General features: G+C 31.7%; 1 protein-coding gene across 1 annotated transcript; it reads left to right on the forward strand.

Moving 5' to 3' along the window:
• The first annotated feature begins 7,971 nt into the window (after nucleotides 1–7,971).
• LOC108480151 (uncharacterized) lies at nucleotides 7,972–10,209 on the forward strand. Its single transcript, XM_017783044.2, has 3 exons — nucleotides 7,972–8,861; nucleotides 8,927–9,095; nucleotides 9,483–10,209. Exons 1-3 carry the CDS (start codon nucleotides 8,100–8,102, stop codon nucleotides 9,953–9,955), a joined length of 1,404 nt encoding a protein of 467 aa, XP_017638533.1. The 5' UTR covers nucleotides 7,972–8,099; the 3' UTR covers nucleotides 9,956–10,209.
• Nucleotides 10,210–10,868: the final 659 nt, after the last annotated feature.

The following is a 10,868-nucleotide window of genomic DNA, read 5'->3' on the forward strand; positions in this document are numbered from 1 at the left end:
AAAATTCGCTAAGGAGAGTACTAACTAATGTGTTGAGTTTGATTCATGATTTCGTACATATGTGACTTTAATGTCTAATGAAAAAAAAATGTGGGCTAAGTACCTTGAATTCCTCTTCGATGCTCAAATGATTAAATCAATTTATTTGTTAAATTAAGCTCAAGAGCAAAGGGAGCTAAATCCGATAAAGGGAAGGAAAAAGTGGTCGAATAGCCATCGGGATCATTCGACAACATCCGAGGTAAGTTCTTGAGTAATAGAGCTTAAATTATGATTTGATTAGATCATGTCTCAAGTAAATCGAAATCATGCTCTTTGTGTGTGGATATTGAACCGAAATGTGCAAGCGTGATAAGTGTATTGTATTTGAGTTTTGCTAATGGAAATGAAATACGAATGTGTCATGATTTAGTGTTAAATGTGCATGTTTATTCGAATGGTGTCCGGGCTAAGTCCCGAAGGCTTTTGTGCTAAGTGACTAAATCCGGGTCAACTCCCGAAGGCATTTGTTCGAGTTACCAAAACCGAGTTAAGTCCCGAAGGCATTCGTGCGAGTTATTAAATCCGGGCTAATTCTCGAAGGCAATTGTGCGAAGACAATCGAGCGAGTCGTTATATCTGGTTAAATTCCGAAGGTACGTGATTCGGGAATGAGCAATCTTGCTGTAAAAATTTCAGTTAATACGCTTACAAAAATTCCAGCAATGAGGTATGTTCGTATGTGCATTGGAATAGTTGAATTCCTTGAATAATATTCGCCGGTTGAGTAATGAGCTTCGGTATTAGGCTAAGATGATCCCTTATGTATGAACATAGGGTTGGAATGTAAAGTAGAAATGATTTGAAAGTATGTATATACGGAATTATCCGTTTAGTTATATGAATGCTATACCTCTGTTGTGCTTAAATTCTTCGCTCAAACTTACTAAGCATAAATTGCTTACTCCGTTTCTTTGTTTCTTCGTTATATAGATTTTTGGCTCGTCAGCTATCGGACTCGGGATTTTTGGAAGTCGAAGTCTCCCACACTATCAAGGCTCCTTTTGGTACAAATTTTGGTTGAGCTTTGAAATGGCATGTATAGGACTACCCTTTGTTGCTTTTCAAGTACTTTTGTGATGTATGTGTGTACGGCCATGCGAAAATGGCTCGTAAAAGTGGAGTATGGCATTAGACCATTTGTGTTTATGTATATATGTATGGTTTCATGATGTTACTACGGACTGAATGGAAGTGTTGGGCAAATGATCAGCCATTGGAATGGCTAAATATGATTATATGTGGACCTATGTATGACAAAACTCTAGTTGGTCCATGGAAACCACGAAATAGGTAAAGTTTACCTTGAAAACAGATGCTGACAGCAGCAGTGGTGTGGATTTGAAAAATCACTAAAATTTGTAGGAATGGAATTAAATAGTGAATAAATTATGTAAATCAACCTTGATAAATCTACTTTCATATGGAAGAAACGACACGGTCATATGAGTTATATGTTAAGAGATATTAAAGTTCTCGTGAAACAAGGCCAGAACGGTTTCTGGATTCCCTGTTCCGATTTTGGAAATTCATTGTAAATTAACCAGAGATAATTAGGAGTCATGCCATGTATTTATAGATTCCTCTTTGAGTCTAGTTTCTATAAAAACAAACGGCATCAGTATTGAAGCCCTGTACAGAGAGATATTCAAGTTGTAACGCGCGAAGGTCAGTGTAGTCGACCCCTGTAACATGGGAGACTTTAACTAATAAACTGTACTAATTTGCCAGACCAAAAATTCTAGAAAAAATTTTGTAGATGGAAATATGAGTCTAATTTCAGGGAAAAATTACGAAACTGATTTTCGAGCTTTGAAACTCAAGATATGATTTTTAAGGCGACAGTGATGCAGTAACCAGCTTGTCTGGAAAATTTTAAATGGACTGTGAAAATGATTAAGTCGAGTTGTGTGCACCTTGTGTTCGACTCCGGTAACGGACTCGGGTATGGGGTGTTACATGGAGAGTGGGCTCAAGGGAGCGGATATCTATTCGGGAAGATGCTTGATTGTCGGGATCGGTTTGTCACAGAATAAATAAGCCTTTTAGTAATGATAGTCTTGTTTGGGTTGCAGACTTAGTTGATAGTCAGAATAAAGAATGGAAAGTTGAGTTGATTAAAGCTGCCTTTTTTTAGGCAATTTCAGTAAAGATTCTCCCAATCCCTTTAGCCCAAGAAGTTCATGATGACGTGCTGGTTTGGCGAGGAGAATCATCCAGGAAATTTACTGTTAGGAGTGCTTACAAACTTTTACATTAGAGAGGTTTCTATCTATTACAGACACTTTGCAAAATAGTATTATAAATTTCTACAAAAACTTATGGAGACTACATCTCTCTTCAAAAATTAAGATACTAATGTGGAGAATAGCATGGTATTATATTCTTACTCTAGCTAACTTATTTCAGAGAAGGTTGCTATCAGATGTTTTATGTCTAGATGCGAAGGAGCAGTGAAAAATCTAACCAATATTTTTAGAAATTTTCCTACAACAATAGAGGGCTAGAAAGAATTAAATTGTGACTGGGTTTTATCTCACTTAGAATTGAAGTATTGGGATTGGGTTACTTAGATTTTAAAGTAGTACGGATGAGTAAGCACGATTGGTTTGTTGTTCTATCTGGGCTATCTGGTTTAGCAGGAATCAATGGCTGCATGATAAGAAACAAAACACTGGTAAGGGTATCACTGAATGGATATGTTAGTACCTTAAAGAATTAGAGGGGGTAAGTGCACAGAAACTTACTGTTGTTAAGGGCATCGACGAACGGAGTCCTTTAGTTGTCCTGTATGTTAAATTCAACTTTGATGCAACCTTTAATCAGTCTTTAAACATTTCGAGTTTGGGGATAGTGGTGAGGAATCATCGAGGTGAGATTATTGTGTCGAAAACTGTCATGCATAAAAAGGTAGTGTCTTCATTTACTGCAGAAGGGCTTGCATGTCTTCAGGCTCTACTGTTAGGTATTCAACTGGGTTTTTCGTTGACGATTTTGAAGGTGATGTGAAGTCAGTCATCCAAAAATATGAATCTAATAATCCTGATAGATTAGAAATTTGTGCTATCATTTACAATATCTATAAGTTAAAACGGTTTTCCATAGCCATTTCATTTAGGCATGTCTACAAGTCTGCTAATTATCTCGATCATTTCCTAGCATCGGGGAATCTTAAATTGGGTCAGGAAACTTACTTGTTAGGTGGGGTTCCGGATTCCATCGCTGATGCCGTGAAGAGAAGACATCTGAGAGAGCCTGATTAAGGGAAGTTTTGGGTAGTTTCTAGAAGTAGAAGAATATGAGAGACATTTGTTTTTAGGAAACTTGCAGTTTTGGTAACTAGACCATCGGAGCATGAAAGATTATTGTTGGAGATATAAGGGTTTTTTGGTATATCTGGCTGGAGGTATTTTTAGATTTTTTTTTTTTTTTTGCTTTTTGATCTGTGTTATTTTGCATTGGTTTGGACTTTTTTAGGAATTGTTTACTCTTTTATTTCGTTTTTAGGATGTGTTGTGTTCTTATTTTTCTTATTAATAATATTCCATCTCGCGTATGTATAAGATCAAACCCATTCGATTTCTAAAACGGATTACTAATCTTTAACTTTTCGAGGAATCCTTCATCAGTGGTTGTGAATGACTGATTTTTCTCAATCTTTTCGACCTTGGTTCCATAGGAGCAAGTCAGAAAGATTGAGAAATAGAACCATTTGATTTGATTCGTTCTCAATAGCCATGAGATGATAATCTCAGGGTAATCCTTTTGTCGACGGATGCTCCTATTACATACGTAGTCTCTAAAGGATGAGAACCAACTATGTAGCATCTACATCAAAAATTCAAGTATTGTATACGTCATTAGTCGAGTCCTATTTCAACAAAAAAAATTGTGACACCAACTCGACTAAACACTTTATTTGTAGTATAAATATATTAATAATAAACATTAGATGAAAGGAATACGGACTTAACTTTTTTCACTTAAATTATTTTTTAAATATTCAATATTTTTATTCAAATTGTCCCGTAGATAATCAGTGATTATTTATTAATAAAGGAACTTTAAAACTTAACATAGAAAACTTAATTAAACCTGTCTTCTTTAAGGGCAAGAAAAAGAAAAAAACATTTGCGTTGTCTACTAACTATTTAGGTGAAACTGTTTGCTAAAGAACCAAAACATTTTAAACAATTATAGTAATAATATGGACACATTTTGAACGTATGTTGTTATATTTATAGCTAAGGGGCTAAAAAAGGAGAAGCATATGCTTAACTGTGACATAAAAGTTGATCAATTTTCGTTTCATCCTATTCATTTTGTGAAAGTAGTTGTATTCTAATTAATTGGTACGAATATATATTAAACACCTTTAATTATACAACTGAAAGTCATTGGACTTACTTTAGTGCTCGATTGCACCCAAAACAAATAGCATCCACGATTTTATATTATTTGCAATCAATATATTATTAAATTATTTTATAGATTATGTAAAAATATATTTTCTAAATTTTTGTATTAAAATTAGATAAAAATTTTAGTTGAAATGATATAATGTCTTAGCTTTAAATCTTGTTTTGTAAAAATATTGATATATTGATATTCCACCAGTAATATTAATAAATTGACATGTGTTTTTAATATTTTTTAATATTTTAAAAATATTTTCATAATAATAGAAAATTAAAAAGAGTATGCAGTTATAGATATAGATGCAATTATCCATGAAAGAAGGTGTTTTATCATTTTTATGGAACTTTGCTTCCAAGATATATTATAAAATTGTATGGTTTGGGGACATTAAATTTCTCAGCTAATTTACGAAGATGGTGTGGAGAAATAAATACAAGATGGGGTATTGTGGCAGGGGCTGTGGAATTTTGGATGGGAAATTATGCTGAAGTACAGGTTTCAACCTGTGACTGGCTGCTTTACTTGCAATATTTTTAGCTAAAAAATATAAATCCCTTTTAAGCTCTGTTTTTAAGCAAAAGAGAGGAATTGATTTTCCAAAATTTAAAGATTAAACGAATTTAGATAACTTTTTTTCATAAATTTAGATAACTTTAAAACAAATAATATTCTTTTATTATTTTAGGAAAAATTATTACGATTTAGTGTGGATAAGGCCTTAGTTCAATAACATTGTCGGTGTCTTAAATAATTCTATCATGGGATAACTGTTTTTCTTTTTTGCTTTTTAAATCACATATTATTGAAATAAGAAGAATATATACCAGACTTTTTAATAAAATTATATTATAGATTTTAATTCTTCATAATTTGATATTTAATGTATTTATTTTAATTTAATATAATTTGATGATTTTATTTTTATGTGATGGTATAAATTTTTAAAAAAATTATCACTAATGTGTATTTATCATTGGTTAAATATGGGTATTTAGATTTCACATGGACCTTAGTTGTGTAACCTAATATGATTATTTGAGTCTTGAGTATTCAGATTTGAAGCTTATTATACACAGTTATATATGGGTGTATGAATCCCACCATATGCGATTTTTAATTTGTTTAGTTAACATTTATCTTAATTGTTCCAATTTTTAATCCGTTTGAGTTGTAATAGTTTATTTTACATTGTAGTTATTCGGACATTTATTTGTATTTGTTCTATAGTTGTAACCTTTTAAAAAATTAGCAATATTATTTTTTAAAAAGTTGTTGTTAGTAAAGTAAAGACAACATATTCTAGTACCATTTTCTTTTGACAATTGAAATTTCTTTTATATTATGATAATATTTTTAATAATTAATATCATATATAAATTTAATAATAAATAATGCCTAATTAAAATTTAATTTAAATTACACATATTAGAAGAAATAAATTAAGTACTTAAAATTTTTATATTTTATACTATAAAACAATTACAAATCGTAATATGTATTTATTATTAAAATATTAATATAAAATTTTCAATAATATATTAAAAATATATTAATAAAATTTTAATATAAATAATTTATTAAAATAATAAAATATATTGATTATATTGTTATATATAAAAAGTTTAGATAAGTATATTTAATAATATTGAACATTCTAATATTTTATATTAATTTTTAAATATTTTTAAGAATTAAAATTAAGAAAATATTATCACTATAATTATTCAAGTTAATTTTTATATAAATATAACATTGCTCATAAAGGGCTATTTTTGGAAAATAATTTAAACTTTATAAAAAGAAATAATTTATTTTCTATTAACTTGTAAGTCGTCGAACTAATCTATTTTTTATTAAACAAACATAAAAGAAGACATATTTTCAATTAAACACATGTATCTTAAATATCATAGAGTTGTCATTATTAATATTTTTGTTGTCTAAAAATGGTAATTTGTTGGAGTAATGTAAAACCATTTTTTAGGGGTGAATAACGTAAAAGCACAATAAATGAAATTGGGTTGATTAGTTAACACATAAGACTAGCAAATTCAAGAAATTAATTTTCACCAAAGGAAGAAGGTAGATGGGGGTCGTTAATAAACGTTGGGAAAAAGAAGAGAAAAACCCTCTACTCTACTATAAATGTATGTGAAGTTAAAATAATATGAAAATAAGTTTAAAATCTGTTTGGTCCGAAGGAATCAATATAAGAAATGTGTTTTTAGTAAAATAATTTGAAAAGATGAAATGGAAAATTATCTTTTAATCCAAGGTTTGAGAAAATAATCGAAAAATTTGTATTCCCGAATCATCTATATTAAAATTACAATCTTATTGAATGCATCATAATTCATAAGCAAATTAACTTCAAATTCAACCTTTTTTAGGAGAAAATAAAATTTTAACTTTTATAGTCTATATATTTATAATTTTAAAAGATTAAATAGAATTTTATAATTTTAGGAGAGCCAAAGTATAATTTTACTTTTACTAATTTAAAATTTTTAAATTTTTAAATAGCCTAAATAATAATTTTTCATTTTACGGGGCGGGGCCCTTGCCATTTCTAGCTATGGCTTTGCGGACACGAGGGATGACTTGTTATTTTTTCTTTAAATAATTTAATTAATCAAAGTATATTGAAAGTTGTGGTTACTTATCTCATTCTTTAGCCATGAAAATAGGGGTTTGATACTTGCATATGGGAATCATCACATTTCATGGCCAGTTGTTTATCTCGTTGGAGAGCATTCGTGGTGAGAAAATTAGTTATTACTACCAACAGTGGATACCTTAATTTTGTGTCAAATAAATTATAGAGTAAAAATTTAAAGGTTAAAATATGCTTTAAATCTTTATGCACTTTGTATACTTATATTTTGGTTTCCCACTTTTATTTTCAGAATTTAGTTTCTATTTTTCTAATTTAAAACTAAAGTCATGTAAACAATAAAAAAATGTAGAAAACACTATTACAATTTTTTCTTAGGATCTCCTGTCTAAACTTATCATGATAAATTTTTTTTGTAGTATTTTTAAGAAAATTGACACCAACATTTTAATTGAATAATTAACAATATTGATTATTTAGATTAACTAATGATATTTAAAGTAAAGGAACACAATAATATTAAAAATTAAAATATATTGACTAAATGTCAAGTTTTAACATAATATAAGAATCAAAATTAAATTTTGACCATTATTTTATAATGTAAGAATAAAAAAAATACAAGATAAACTCAGAAAAATAGAAAGCTACGTGCCCATTATAATAAGAATATTAACGATTTACCTATTTATACTAATAAATAATATAAAGAGTAAATTAAATTAGAAATTAAGGACCTCCATTTTTATAGTTTATGTATCTCTCCTGGTAGCAAATCATTAGTGGTAAACATTTTGACTCTTTTAAAAATTATGTATTTAGAATTTTATAAATTTATGTCAAGAAAATTTAACTCTGCCTCTACCCGCCCAATGAGAAGCAGCATTCATTTAATTCCCCTATATATAAATGTCCAACTTGCTCACCGAAACTAAGCAAAGGCAGAGGGAGCAGTAAAAATATCCCCTCAGCACCGCTACTATTATTATACCATTACTCTACCACAGCTGCTATCATTACTACATACATGTCCACCCAAAGTCGAGCAGTTGGCGGCACCGAGCACAACTGGTGCCGAGCGGTGGTCGGGGGAACCGGGATAGCCGTTTTGGCTATCATTTCTTCCAAAACCCCCGATGTTTCACATCTTAAAAATGCCCTCCACAAGCTCCAAATTTCCCATCCCATTCTTAGGTCTCGCCTCCATTACAGTCCTACTGCCAACAGTTACTCCTTCGTTACCTCCCCCTCCCCTTTCATTGAAATCAAGTACTTTAACCATTCTACAACATGTCAAATCCTTGAAAACAACCAAAACATCTCACCCCTTCATTTGATTCTCGAACACGAACTTAACCAAAACGCTTGGGTTAGTTCTTCATGTACGATCAAACACGACGTGTTTTTCGCCAGTGTTTACGCCTTGCCTGGTGCAACAAGGTGGGTGTTGGTGCTCCGCCTACATGCGGCTGCTTGTGACCGGACCACGGCGGTGTCGTTGCTGAGAGAGTTGTTGACGTTAATGGCTATTGAGGAGGAGGAAACAGGGTTTCAGCAAGGTCAAAAAGAAATTACGATGAACAAAGGAGAGATCAGTTTGGCCATGGAAGATCTTCTTCCTAAAGGGATTGTTAAGAAAACACTTTGGGCACGAGGAGTGGACATGCTAAGCTACTCTGTTAATTCTTTAAGGTTCACGAACTTGAGGTTCAAAGATGCCAAATCTCCTAGATCTACTCAGGTAGTGAGGTTGCTTATCAACCCTGATGACACTCAGAAGATCTTGACTGTAAGTATCCATTTCAAGCTTCTAAACATGCCTTAAAATTAGTGCTTAAAAAATCAACATTTCAGGGTTGCAAGGCAAGAGGGATTAAGTTATGTGGAGCATTAGGAGCTGCCGGGCTGATTGCTGCACACAGTTCTAAAAGCCGTTCAGATCATCAAAAGAAGAAATATGGCGTTGTAACACTCACAGATTGCCGCTCAATTCTTGAACCTCCGCTCTCCAATCACCATTTCGGTAATTAAGTTCCTTATAAACCTCTTGTTTTCAACTTGTCTAAATCAAAGTTCTCATGTTATCGGTCGTATTATCATTGACTATTGATAATATCTTTTTTAAATCTCTTTTATTAATGAATTTCGTCCTGGATCTATTTTTATGATGGCTAATTCATACTTGACCCCACCAAGTACAATCTTTCTTTTCCTTATTTCTCTGATATAAAACCAGTAAGACGATGCTGCCTGACCCTGCCATTTTCAATGGTGTAAGTAACTTTCCTTATTTGAAGGAGAAAAAGACCCAAGACCCAACCAAAGTTCCATGTCTTAAATTCCATGCCAAACAAGGAAAGCGTCTCACTTGATACCATTTCTTTAAAATCTTCTTTTTTTTTTTCTCTAGGTTTTTACCACTCAGCTATTCTGAACACGCACGCCATTAAAGGAGGAGAGAAGCTTTGGGAGCTAGCAGAGAAAGTGTACACCGTATTTACACACTACAAGAGCTGCAACAAGCACTTGTCAGACATGGCAGATCTGAATTTCTTAATGTGCAGGGCCATGGAGAACCCTGGCTTGACTCCATCTGCCTCATTGAGATCATGTTTGATATCGGTGTTCGAGGATAAGGTGATCGATGAGTCTAGTGACCAGCAAAATCAAGTCGGCGTAGAGGACTATATGGGATGCGCTTCCGCTCATGGCATCGCGCCGTCCATCGCGATATTCGACACCATACGAGATGGGCGACTGGATTGCATTTGCGTTTATCCTTCGCCGTTGCATTCAAGGGAACAAATGCAGGAGCTGGTTGATAATATGAAGTGCATACTTGTGGATGCAGGGAAGAATGTTGCTGATGAAACTGAGAGTTAAGGGGCCAGTCTGGTCTTTGTCTGTTGGCTCTTCGGCTTATAAGTAGTGTGGTGTGGCCCAATTCTCCCTAGCTTCCTTTAAGTCGAGAGCTACCATTGACCCTCTAGGAAATAAGCTGTTTGGTTTCTTAATTGTTGCTATGTTTGTCTTGTCCTCATTTGTGCATGCCATGTTCCCCAAACTAATTTTTTTTTCTTATGCCAAAAAAATTATCAATTACATTTACAATTACAATTAGAATGATTTTTCGGAAATTTTGGTGCTATTTTTGGTTCCATGAGTGATTTGTGTCAAATATTTCTAATTAATTATCTGTTTCTATCAAAATATCTGCATTCTTAGGGAAAGAGGTCCCATTCATTTAAGAATTCAATTTAATACCATCCAACCGTCACAAATTTTTTTTTCCTTAAAGTCTTTTCATTTTTAGTCCGGAAAGATGACTTGATAATTTTTCAAATTAACATAATAATAAATTTAATTTTTTATACATTGTCTCAATATAATTTTAAAATTGAAAATTTTAGCTCTTCACCTAATTTGTCCTATCTTTTACATGATAATATAATTTAATACTCAATTTCTAAATAGAAATAAAAACAAAAATATATTTTAAAAAAGTTTCTGTTTATTATTAAACTACACAATCCTTAAATATATTGTTTTCCTTAATACTTCCAATGACTTAAGAACACGATATCTCTCAATGATAAGTAATTCATTTTTTTGATAACTTAAGCTGGCAACCATTGATGAAGCAAATCAAAGCTAAAAAAAAATAATTTTAAGTTGTTAGACTTACAATTGAATTGAATTAATGAAATGAGTATTCTTATTTTCAAGTCATTGGATTAGCTATATTTCAAAATCTGGGTTGTTTTGTTTTCTCTTGTTGTTCATTTTTTTCATTGAA

Source organism: Gossypium arboreum, chromosome 4 (assembly GCF_025698485.1).
Source record: "Gossypium arboreum isolate Shixiya-1 chromosome 4, ASM2569848v2, whole genome shotgun sequence".
NCBI lineage: Eukaryota > Viridiplantae > Streptophyta > Magnoliopsida > Malvales > Malvaceae > Gossypium > Gossypium arboreum.